Source organism: Typopeltis vanoorti, chromosome 16 (genome assembly GCF_054136105.1).
Source record: "Typopeltis vanoorti isolate ZY-2024b chromosome 16, IOZ_Tvanoo_1.0, whole genome shotgun sequence".
In the NCBI taxonomy this organism is placed as follows: Eukaryota; Metazoa; Arthropoda; class Arachnida; order Uropygi; family Thelyphonidae; genus Typopeltis; species Typopeltis vanoorti.
The window spans coordinates 60,640,413-60,653,910 of NC_143564.1; the positions used below are offsets into that span (position 1 = coordinate 60,640,413).

General features: G+C 35.4%; 1 protein-coding gene across 1 annotated transcript in view; it reads left to right on the forward strand.

Moving 5' to 3' along the window:
- The window catches only part of LOC150098057 (uncharacterized), a 345,306-nt gene that overhangs the window by 267,007 nt on the left and 64,801 nt on the right, over positions 1-13,498 (forward strand). The window contains exon 20 of the mRNA XM_090406364.1: positions 5,429-5,659. Coding sequence (XP_090262490.1) covers positions 5,429-5,659 — 231 coding nt within the window. The remainder of the gene's footprint in view (positions 1-5,428; positions 5,660-13,498) is intronic.

Here is a 13,498-nt window from a genome sequence, read left to right on the forward strand (position 1 = left end):
AAAAAAATATGTCAAGGCAGGTGTCAACTCTCTGGCACATTCCTTCAGAATACGCGGTGATATATTATCAAGTCCCACAGCCTTATTTACATCTAGTTTACTCAACTCCCCAAACACCTCTTGCTCACTTACAGTCAGTCTCTCCTCCCCATCATCAACTGCTCTTAATCTCTCCATGAAGTCACATTCACAAGATTGAAAGATCTTTATGAACTGCTCATTAAGTATCTCCACCACACATTCTGCAACAGCTGTCTTTATACCATTTCCTCCAATCAATGTCATCCTTCCATAATCATTCTTTCTTTTGCTGGCTACATATCGAAAGAACTCCCTAGGATTCTTTTTAGCTTCATTAGCTAACTGCTGTTCATACCTCTCTTTAGCTACTCTCACCAACCAAGTCACCCTCCTTGAGACCTGAGCAGCAGAGTAAGAAATGAATCCTTCTGGATATCTAGGAACATTTTGGAAAAATGCAGAGAAAAGGGCAAAGCTAATAATAGGAAGTATTTACTGGACTTCTGCTCAGGACACAGACTAGTCATTACTAACACCATGTTTCAACATAAAGATGTGCACAAATTCACATGGAGAGAAGACACAAGAAATAAGAAAAGCCTCATTGACTATATCATTGTTGATAGTGATATCATAATCATGGTTCAGATACAAGAGTATATTGAAATTGGAAATGACCATTACTTAGTACTAAGCAGGATAAAAATGGATATCATATTGAAAATAACTGTATGTAAGAAAGTTTTTAAAAAAAATTAAAGTTGAGCAGCTTTTACAGGTATGTTAGAAGCAGTTTGAAAACAAAAACCAAACCTTAGTCTAGTTGGCAAACTCTGAAGAAGATATTGATTGATTCAGCTAGGGAGGTATGTGATAAAGTTGTCTACAAGGATAGAAAAATAAGAACACCATGGTAGATACAAGAAGTTAAAAGAAGCAATTCTGGAAAATAAAATAGCATGCCAAAAGTTCCTAGCAAATAAGTCAGCAGGTATCCTAAACGAATACAGAGAATAATATACGTGAGCTAAACTATATGTAAAAGTAGCTAAACAAAAGTCATGAGAAGGCTTTCATTTAGCTACTTTTACACATAACTTGCTCATGTGTTAAGAGTATGGAAAATAAATATCAGGAAGGTGGCAAAATATTCTGGAGACTATTGAAGAAGTTTAGAAATGGAAGAAAGAGTACTGAAAGCAATCAAAGATTATAAAGGTGATATGAAAACTGAAGAAATTGATATCCTAGATGTCTGGAGTAATTACTTTGAAAGACTGCTAAACACCAAGCAGTGGCAGAACCTTACTATATACTCCTTACTAGAGGAATGCAAAGAGGAGTATGTTTTCAATGCTTGAGGTAGAAAAACCCATCAAAAACTTAAGATGTGGAAGGGCAGTTGGAGTACATGATATTCTATCAGAAATGCTTAAGAATGGAGGTATAAAAGTTTTGCAGTGGCCACACTGCATAATTTAGAGGGCCTGAATCTAGAGTCCTGAATTTAGAGGGTAGAATCAGAAGGTCAAATTCCGTATGATTGGAGCAGAGCTCTCATAGTTCCCATCCATAAGAAAGGGAAAATAGCTGAATGTGGGAATTACAGAGGAATTTCTCTACCAATTGTTCCAGGTAAGATTTATACAAGAATACTTGAAAAGAGGTTGAGAAAGATTGTAGAAGAGAAACTTGGAGAACAAGCTGGATTCATGTCAAATAGAGGTTGTCGAGATCAGATTGTCACTTTAAGACAAATAGTTGAGAAATCACGAGAATATTACAAGGATCTGTACTTAAGTTTAGTCAATCTGAAAAAGGCATACGACAAGGTGTCCATAGAAAATCTTTTCAAAACATTACAATTATATGGGGTGAATGGAACATTATACAGAGCAATATATAGTTTAAGTTGTCACAGCAGTTAGAATTGAAGGAAATACAGGAAGATGGTTTGATGTAAAATCAGAGATAAGACAAGGATGCACTTTATCTCCACTGTTATTCATCATCTATATGAATCACATTATGAAAGAAGGTGGGATATTAGAATTGGACATGTCAAGCTTGTTCTTTGCTTCATGTAGAATGTACTCCTAAACACATCTAGTGGGAGTCTTCAGGATTCTTTAACTAAATTGAATAACAGCTCTAATAAATTTGCCACGAAAATCAGCATTAAAAAGACCAAAACTATGAAAATAGGCAGGAGCATAGAAAACTTCAAATGCATGCTGAATGGAGATCCTATAGAACAAGTAAAATATTTCAGCTATTTAGGCACAGGTTTTTAGTGAAGATGGCAGGTTAAATCTAAAAATAGACAACAGAATAAGCAAAACTGGTATGGTGGGTTGCCAGCTGAATAAATTTATATGGAATAAGAAATTAGCTAGAGCATCGAGCTAGCAATATACAAGACAGTGTTTAAACCAGTTTTAAGTTATGGTTGAATTGATTAAAAATAAAGCACCTGATCAAAGACTAGAGATCACAGATATTAATGTTCCAAGAAAAATGGGGGGGGGGGGGCAAACTGATGGCATCAATGGTAGAATCATATTAAAAATGGAGATATTAGAAAGGAACTTGTCACTATTAGTGTTCAAGAATGTGTAAGCAGAGCTAAACTAAGGTAGTATGGCCACTTAAAATGGATAAGGAAAGGTTAGCAAAACAGGTGTTTGATGCCAAAATGGCAAGAAAGTGACCCAGAGGAAGACCAAGGTCTAGGAGGATTGATTCAATCAGAACTCCTTAGAAGAATTAGATATGACAATGTTGAAGTGCTCACAAGTAATAGACTAATTTGCTGGAAAATTGTGGGTAGGAGATTAATAATAATGTAAACTTAATCATTTAGCACTGTCATAGTAACCTGAACACCCCCTTGGGGACATATATCAGGAAACTGATGATTATTATTATTGAGAGCAGAAGAAACTGTACTTTATAAGTTTTATGTTAACTGTTAGTGTATTCTCATCAAATCCTGTGATCTTGATGAAAAAACAAGAAATTTTACTTGATCTTAAATGTCTTTAACTCTGTTAAGTTTGTGGGCCTTTTTTCTCTTTAGGAGATAAGTTTATAATGCAAATTTGTATTTAGTACTTGCAAAATTTAACCAGTTTACACATACTGTTAAGGCAATACCATAAATCTACACTAATATTAATTATTTGTAAATAAAGATATATTTTTGAATTTTCTTTGTCTCTCACGCATTATAATAATAATAATATCCTGGATACAAATCTGTGATATTAACCACTCAGGTAGGTCAACTCTGATATTTAATAACAAACATGGAAAAGACAGATAATGTAAAGTATATTTAATTAAACATTATATTTCTGAAAAATTTGTGTAGCTCTCAGAGAAATCATATTTGATGGTGTAATTTGTGTCACTTTTCTACTTTAGTCAGTATTGAAATTAGTAATCACTGTTTTATGCAAAATGTGCCTGAAAGGTCTTCAAAACTTTGAGAGGAAAGTACCACCCAAAGGTATGAAAATCTTTTATATAAATACAGATCTAGGAATGCTTCTTTGATGAGTTATTTTGAAATATTGAGGAAATGTTGGTTATCATAGGAGAGGACTTTGCACTGCCATTCTTTAGCATGAACCTTTTTGTTTCTTTCATAACATTTACTTTGTCATCTCTAAGAACAAAAAAATAGATGCATTAAATTAAGTGTAATGCACACAGACACAAATTAGAGATCACAAAAAGTTTGTGGGCCTCAAATGCTTGGTTTTGTATGAAGTGTTCAAAGTGCTCACCTTCAGTACAGATGTGAGTGAGTCTGAATGCATCATTGCGTTAACTCCTGAATACTTACAAAAATTCCTGACGTATTCCAAACTATCGTGCAGCCTATGTGAATTGTTGCTTGTGAAGACAATGCTTGATGCTGGAGATAAATACATGAATATTTTAAATGTCTCTGCAAATCAGTTGACATATTGACCTAAATCCAATGGAAATAGGTCACTGTGTGAGCTGATATGGTGCAGAGGCCATACAATCAGTTCACATCTACCAGTGTGAGCAGCATAAATATGATTATATAAGCATAATCATTCTCACTTCTGTCATGCATAAAGTATATATTTTGTTCGGTCATTAATGGAGCATCATCCAACAAAACAGACAGATTTTTTTAAAAAAAAATAAAAACCTGTAATTTGGTTTTGTGGTTGGTCGAGTGGTTAAGGTATCTGCTCTCCAGCCAAAAGGCTGTGGGTTCGAATCCCACCATGGGCATAGATATTTGTGATTGTCTGCGAAGATACTGGTGGTGGTGGTTAGTGGTAGATGGCATTAGTGTAGTTGTGGTTCATTGTAGTTGGTGAATTTGGGTGGTGGAGACAGAGTTGTAGAGTACGTGCCCTCCCTCGATGAGTCTTTGGACTCCCTGGAGGTGTCACAATAATAATAATAATAATAAGTTACCAGCAGTGTCAGCAAAATGATGAAGTTGATGATACTTCTGTGAGATTTTCATCAGTCCACAAGTGCTAATCATGGAAATTCACAATTCTGTTTCTGGACACTATGCCTCATCTGGAAATAGCACATGCACTACTTCAAGAACCAGGTAGAGTGAAAGTCATACAAGAAAATTCACTTGTGATGAGGTCTACACGTTCTGCAGACAGTAGATAAGCAGCAATGATCTCCAGATAACCATCTGAGAAACATTACTCTGGAACATTGACTAACTATCTTGTACTGATTCTGGTATATCTTCACTTCTGTGTAGATCACTTCATCTTTGTCTGGAGTCCTCATTCCACAAAAGTAAGCTTAAAGTGTCCACATTCCCTAAGATGACATCGGATGGATTAAAAATTTTAATTAATTAAGCAAGGATAATCAGTGATGGCATGAAAAATTTTTAATTTTTCATGCCATCACTGGTTATCCTTGCTGATACAAATTCTTGGCTGCAAGATGAAGTGAATATCTGCTAAATCCTCATTTGAGTATATTGCCATATCCACATTCCCTAGTTGAATCAGCAGATGAATGAAGAATAACAGTGAAATGAATTCTGTTCATTTCACTGTTATGACGACTATAACACAAAGAACACGCACTAATTCATAGTTAGCAAACCTTCTTTAATGCAGTGTAGCTTTTGGTTTTTTACTACTATCGTGTGTTTGCCTAAATATATTGGAATAAGAACTCTCACTCGGTAAGAAAGCATTCCAGATTCATGTTTGTATAATTGTACATGGGACCTTCATAAGAACAACCTTTTGGTACACAGGACATGCCCCTTAAGTTTTGCTAGACCATTCAAGAGCACCCTGTATGTTGCTTAATACAGTCAGCATTATCAGTGTCTTTATTTATTCCTTAACAATATTTTAAAATATACTACTTTCAGATATTATTGATGTTCATGTATCTTACATGAATTTAGAAGATGGTGATATTTTGAAGATTTCTCAGTTAACTGAAAGTGAGGCATTAAAAACCATGCATTCTGCATTTAAGTATCTTCCAGAACTATACTTTCCTGCATCTTTAGGAGTAAATTTTGAAATTCAAAGACAACCATGTTCTTCACAGCTAGAAAATGAAATAGTATTCCTGGGCAGTTATTCTTCAATTCCTAGTAAGAAAAACGTTTTCTATTTTTTTTTTTAATCTGTTTTGTCTTTATGCAGGGGAAAAAAAAAAAAAGAAGAAGAATATTCTATTTACAAATTAACCTTTACCTTAATTTCATATTTCAAATTTTCATATCAATTAATCTCTCAAAATTAATGTTTTTTTTTCAGGATTTTTTGCATAAAAATACATGTTTTTGGTTTTGTAAAGAAATGTCTAAAACTGGCAGAACTACAGTTCTATTGTGCAATCGTGTCTTGTAACTTCATTTTGATCATGAACATTTCCACATTTCTCAAACATTCATTGATCTCTCCTTCCTCGGGAGGTTGTGTGGGATTCATAGAGTTATAATAATAATAATCTCATTGCAGGAGACCCAAACTATCCACACAATCTATCATACCTCCCCTTAAAACAATTAACAGAGAAAACACTCACAACTGACTCTAGCAATCTATTCCATTCATTCACAACTCTCCAAGCAAAAAATATAGCCCTTGTACCTCTGCTAACCACACTTTTACTCCACTTCCAGGGATGACTTGTTCTACTCCCTCTTACCAAGTGCTGAAACATTTCCTCTGAATCAATCCTATAAAACTTTAAGTAACTTAAATGTTTATCATATCCCCTCCTTTTCACCTACCAACCAATTTCTGTTCAATCTATCCTCATACGGAACATTCCACAAACCACTTGCCATCTTGGTTGCTCACCTTTGAATCCTCTCCACCACTTGCTCATCCCCAAGAGACCAGAACTGGGCTAAGTAATGTAGATGTGGATGTATCAGTGCCTTATAAAGAGGAATAACTTCCATATCTATTTGTTAGCATGTGCTTCAATAGCCAACTAATCTTATGAATTACCTTAGCAATAACTCCTCTAAACTTCAACTCTCTGTCTACCACCACTCCTAAATCCCTAGCTTCATCTGTTTTCTGGAGTACAATTCCATCAATATGGTACACAGCTTGTAATTTATTTATCTCAAAATGCATAACTTTGGATTTCTCCACATTAAACTGGTACCCATTATTTTTTGCCCATACCGATAGCCTTTTAAAATCATCCTGAAAGATGTGGTATTCAGATTGCAAAATCCAGCAGAATCATCTTATAGCTATTTCCCTTATCCAACTCAGCTGTCACTCCATTATAAAAAGTTAGGAAATTATTGAGGCATGACCACCCATTCACAAAGTCATTTTGATCCACATAGAGTCGTATTCCTATCCGTTCATTCCTGAATTCTCTTTTTGACCAATTTTTACCACTAATATATTTCTATCATATCCACTCTTTTTGCCTATCAATCAATTTCTGCAATTCACACACCTTCAATCTATCTTCATACGGAACATTCCACAGACCATTCACCATCTTGGTTGCTCACCTCTGAATCCTCTATAATTTACCATTGCAGTCTTGAACAACCTCCCTTATGCAAGGGAATTATTTTGTTCTCTTTCCACTCTCTTGGAACTCTACTAGAGCTGAGACTTAAATTAAATTAAAATGCCAATTTCTTACAAAATGCAAGTTGATATCTCATCTAATCCCACAACTGTATTTACATTGAGATTCTGCAATATCCTAAGAACCTCCAATTCATCCAACTCTTTTCCTACATCAGTCTCTGTTCACATATGTCACAGTAATAACTTCACTTGGATGATATACCTTTGTGAAGTGATCACTCAGTAACTCAACAATTTTATCTGCTTTTGTCACCATCAGCATTCATTAAGGTTATTCTTCCTCTTACTTTCCACACAATGAAAGAACTCTTTGGGATTTCCTTTGGACTGCTCAACTAATTTCTTCTCATAATCTGAATTTGGCTACCTTACCATGCTGTTCACCTTTCTTACCTGACCCTTGTACTGTTCATGAGTTTACTGGTCACCTGTCTCCTTACATAACCTTTTTCTTTTCTGCAGCTCATTCTTAATAATATTACTCATCCACTTAACTTCTATCTGATTAATTCTCCTCACCTTGGGTGTACAAATTAATATTGCTTCCTCTAGTGCCCCTTAATCATCTTCCATGCACTATTAAGCATAATCATGGAAAGATTTCTGAATGTACTCTTCTTTAATAAGTTAATGTTACTAATTTCAGTCTTGAATTATTGATGGCAATTTTGGTTGTGAAGGTGTAGTTTGAAAATATTGTTCTTTCCAGGATTTATCATCTTTGGTACAACTGTAGTGTGCCCTATTTTGGTCAGGCAGAGAAATGCATTGAGTTGCATATGGAAGAACATGTTGCAGAACTAGAGCCAACGCACACTAACTAATCATGTCCTTAATTCTGCTTGCTCTAACAATAAAGATTCTGTCATTCATCCAATGATCTGGAACAAAAAAAAAAAAAAAAAAAAAAAAAAAAAAAACATTTTTAGATGCTATGATGAACAAGAGAGAAGGGTTATGGAATCAACAGAAATTGTCCTCAGCCCCTGTCCATCTTAATACTAACTTTAGCCATAACCTAACTGATTGTCACTCTTCAGCTATCCAGCTTTGACATTCATATCTGCATTAACATGTCCAACAACACTGTGGCATCTAGAACACCTTCAAATGTCAGCAATGCATTTGCAAGTTAATTTATAACTGTTGTTTCTCTTGTAATGTATGTTTTTGTATTTCTCTTTCATGTTATGAACTGATGAAGTTTTCTAAGACGATGAAACTAGTCATGTGCTCAAATAATAAATATATATTTTTTAATTTAATTATATGTATGTATGTATGTATAATCTGACACAAACAAAAGGTAAGACCTACCTATAGCTCATCAGTGCTAATTTTGAGTAATAGCATAGGAAGAAACGAGAAATTTGTTTATGTTTTTTTAAATAGCTTCAGGTTGCTATTTTCAGGGAAGGTAGAGTGATTGATGCTTTTCTACAGAACAGAGGTGGATGAATGAAATGAAAGAAGAGGAACAGTTTGTAGGTGGATGGTGAATGTTATTCATCAGCAGATGCTCTTGTTTTTCAGTTTTGAAAGAAAGTGGAGGGAGGATTGCAGCCAATTCAGCAGAGTATTGACTATGAAAATAGCTGTAGAAGTGGCATAATGCAAAAATTAAATATCTGAGAGAGAGAGAGAGGTGGGGGGGGGGATCTTCAATTAATGATTTCCCTCTTAATAGCATCAGACTACTATGGTGAGTTTTATAGAAAAGTGTATAGAATTTTTTTGCAAGAAGAAGAGAAATCTGATCATGTTTTGATATCTGGGTATTATAAGAAGAAAGGGGAAGTGGTGAGATTTCTTTTTGTGGGAAATTATACAGGATTTTATTTTATTTTTATTTATTTTTTTCTGTAGCTGAAGTCTAGGTTATCTATGATTGGGCATCACAAGGTTTGTTAAACGAGAATGAAGAGTGGGCCATACTGTCATCAGCATGGGAAGTCATTGAGAGCAGTGAGTGAACCATTTATTTTCCAGAGAAAAAGCGTGAGTAAAAGTACAGAGCTTTGGGATACTGTTGTATTGGTGGAGAAATCTGATGAGAGGAATCTGGCGACCCATTTGCAAAAGTAGAAGGCAGAGTGTAGATGGTTAGTTTGCTGAGCAGAACTCTATGCCAGACCTGATTAAATGCTTTAGAAATTTTTAGAGTAACTGTAAGTTTCTCTTAACCTCTCCACAACCAAGTCCAGAATTGGGCAGTGATAGTGAATGCTAGATCAGCTGGGGTCAAGAGTGACATAATCCATAATGCTGGCAACTAATTAGCTGCTAGGCCTCTATCACTGTAGAAGTTGGCTAGTGATGACCTTTTCAAGAGAATGGAAATGAGAGTAGATGGCCAGTAGTTTGACTTTTATCACTTTTCCTTGGAATTGGCTGAATGTAAACTGAAGAAAATACATAGTGCAACAACTGGAGAGGAAATTGAAAATCCATGTGCTAAGTTTGGGAGCTAAACCATAAAATGGTAGTTTAGTAAATAGTCTTTCATGAGGATACCATCAGATGCCTGTGAAATGTCGAGAGTGACTAAATGAGTTTCTCCAAACCTTACCATGGATTATGCCCAGAATTTACACAGCTCGGCTTGCTGAATTGATATCACACCTGCTCTCCAACTAACAGGTCACAGGTTCAATTCTTGGATGTTTGTAAATGCCTGCTCTGGATGAGCTTGTATAGTTCCTTGAGTTTATAAGGCTTGTCTTTTTTGAACATAAAAAACTGGGTGATGGCAAGGAAATTTCCATCTTTGGTCACTATTATAATGGGGGAGAGCATGAAAGGGCAAAAGCTGCACTACAAATCCTAGGGGGGGGGAAGAAGGTTCTGATGTTCTAATTCTGTTCTCACTCTTTAAACTAAAGCTAATTTACTTCATTTGGTCGTGATTTGCTGAATTTTTGCATTTGGTCTGCCTTGCCACACTCATTGGAGAACCAAGACTATAGAGGTTGGACATTTTTATGGAATGGAGGATGAAAGCAGTTCATCTTATGTTTGTCACTGTATTTTTTAAAGAAATTACAATGTAGACTAATTATTAATATTTCCGATATTCTGGCAGAGTCAAATTGCCATCATCAGAACACACAGTACAGTATGATATGTGCATATACTTGCTAACAATGAGTAAATGAGGCTAAAGTTCGGAGGATGAGTGCTTCCCAAATTTGGGACATTTTCATGGAACTAATTTTGTTGAGAATTGGTTAATTTCTTAAAAATGAGGCAGATTCTAGCAATAACTTCTTGTACTTAGAGGTTACAGTAGAGGGCCTTTCTTCCAGGGTATCTTCACATGGGTGTCCAAAAGCATGGTCAACAAGCATCTTATGTTTGATTATATTAAACAACATCAAGAATAGTATAAGGTATTTATTAAGTAGCTTTTATTTTGTTGAGAAGCAGCCTCTTCAGAGCACAGTCACAATACTTGGGTAATAGTGGTATGAAGAGCAGATGATTAGAACAGAGCAGAAAGATAACATTGTTTTAAATTTAGTTAATGGTATTTGAGTTACTTTAAGTTTTTGTTTCTTAAGAGCATGTGATAAGTGTCATGTTGTTTAGTTTTTAAGAAAACCCTAGTCTTCTTTAGGGGAAATTAATATGAGAAATTTAGTTTGAAGCATGTGTGAAGTGTATTTGTTAAAAAGATAAAAAATTTGTGGAAGGAAAGTGAGACTGCCAAGTTGAATATGTTGGAGATGTTTTGAAAGTGAGTGCCCAGAGATGTTAGGGGATTAAAACATGTTGTAAGATGTTAATGAAAGTGCAGTTTTGGAAGATCAGGAGAATGAAGCAGACTTCATAAAAGAAAGTGGAGTTCTTCATAGGACAGCTTGAGATCAAATGATTGAAGAAAGAAACTATGTGATTGGTACCAAAAAAAAAAAGAGGTGCAAGGCAAGAATAAAAAGCAAGAGGGGGGGGGGGTATTTTTTAAGGTGATTCCACAAGAGTGTGACTACATCTTGTTTCCTTGGTGCAAAAATTAATGATATCAGTGAGACTGTCAGAATGCAAAGGCATAAAGTCAGTGAGTTAACTGTTTTGGCAGGCACTAATAACTTAGTGTGGTATAAGAGAAGATATGAAAGAGTTATTGGAAGAAGCAAAAAAAAAAATAGTGAGAGTAAAGATTGTGAGTATTCTTCCATGGTATGATAGATGTGAGTTAATGAGGAGGGCTATGCTAAATGAGTAGGTGGTGAGGAGAAATAGTTTGCAATTAGTGGACCTTTTGGACTGAATTTGATGGGTAGAAGGACTCTTATATAAGACTGATAGATTGTACTTAAATTGATTTGGAGTTAGGTGACTTGGGAAAGCATTTTTTACTAAGAGCATAGAAGTGTGAAGTCTGTGAAACTATTAGGGTGGATACCATCAAGTGAGAGAGGAAATAACTAAAATGCAGAATCTTGTTTTTTAGATAATGAAATTCAATTGACAGTCAGTACAAGGTATAAAAGCAGTTGTAGACCTAAGTAGGTGCTATGGTTTATGTATATTAATGCCATAATATCAGCAATAAGAGGGAGGAGTTTTGACTTTGGTGCATTTTCAAAAAAGTTATAGACACTAGTTAGATTTAGTCAACTGTGGATGATATCAGATGGATGGCAGCCAAAAAAGAGTAGGTCAGCAGGAGGACAGGTGTTAAAACAGTGCATTTGAGGCTATCTAGTGTGAGATGGGTGCTAACAGGACAAAATATACAGTTAGATACTGGTGAGGTGGAGGGGGAAATGTGGATGATATGCAGTAGCAAATTAAAAAGTAAGTGTGGGCTGAGTACTTATTATGAGAGGAGGAACATCAGCTATGTGGAAATAGATTGGAAGGAAGAAAGAACATGCAGTGGAAAGGAAAGGTATATATTCATCTAGAGATAATTACTTGAAAAAGCATATGGTGGAGAGGACTTGAGGATGCTTTGTTTTGGCAGGCATTAATGACTTTAAGTGTAGTATGAGAGAAAATATTAAAGAGTTGTTGGAAGAAAAATAATAGAAGAGTTAGAGTAAACTGTGAATCTTCTGCCATGGTATGTTAGAGGTGAGTTGGTGAGGAGAGTCATGACTATAAACGAATCAGTGTGTAGTTGAAAGAGGAATAGTGTGCAGTCTGTGGGCCTTTAGACTGAATTTGATGAGTGGAAGAACTTTTATATAAGGCTGGTAGATTGCACTTAAATAGATTTGGAGTTAAGTGACTCAAGAAAGCAATTTTCACATGAAAGTGCAAAGTCTAGGAAACTGTTTGGGGAGGATATCATCAAGTAAGAGTTGTGAATAACTAAGAAATACAGAATCTAGTCTCTTAGATAATAAAATCCATGGGGACAGTCAGAGGATCTATTCATACCAAAGTAGCAACATTCCATTTGAAGAGAATGATTCTTGACTTGGGAAGTTGCCAGGCATTTTGAATTTTCATTTAAGGAGTACATGTGAAATGAAAGGAAAGGTGACAAGCGTATGGGCAATTGAATGCATTGTTGTGGCATTAGAATATGAAAAGGAAAAATATTTGGTATGATTGTGTGTGAAGGAGGGAATGCTTAAGCGGCATCTGAAGGAAGCAATATCAAACTGCATACATAGGATTTGGTGAACAAATCGGGTAGTAGTTAGATGGATGGTTAGTTGCATTAAACAGCAACTGTAAAAATTGTTCTGGGGTATGTAAAAGAAGAAAAGTGATCAGCATACTCACAAGCAGTACAAGACATAGACAAGAAGGATGACCATCGTGGTAGGGGAAGGCAATTAGCTGAGTAGGTCAAAGGAAATACTTGAGTTTCTGAGTGACCACTTTGCAATGGTCTTTCATCCAGGATGAGGATATGTGTGACAGATGTGAAAGGAACTGATGTGGGAATAGAGGTTGATACATTGGAAATTGCTTAGGAAGACTCAATGAGTCTTATTGCAGACTCTCAATGCAAATACAGCTGTGGGATTAAATGTGATATCAGTCTACATATTATGAAAATATGCAAAAGAATTGGCATTGCTTCTGACTAGGATGTTTTAACTTAATGGCTCAGTTCTGGTCAAGTCTCAGGTGAGTAGGAGGGTAAAATAGTTTTCTGTTGCCTAAAGGCAATGAGTGAAGACAAGTAGCAAAATATAGATCAATTAGTTTTTTCCAAGTGGCGGTAAAGATATTTGAAAAGTTTGTTCCTGTGGTGGATAGTATGGCTGTGAATGGGATTAAATTACTAAGGCATAACCTACCATCAGGCCTTAGTTATTACTCATTTGTTATGATAGAAATGGCTACTTGATGATACCATTGTATTTTACAATGGTATTTGACAGGATGCCATATGA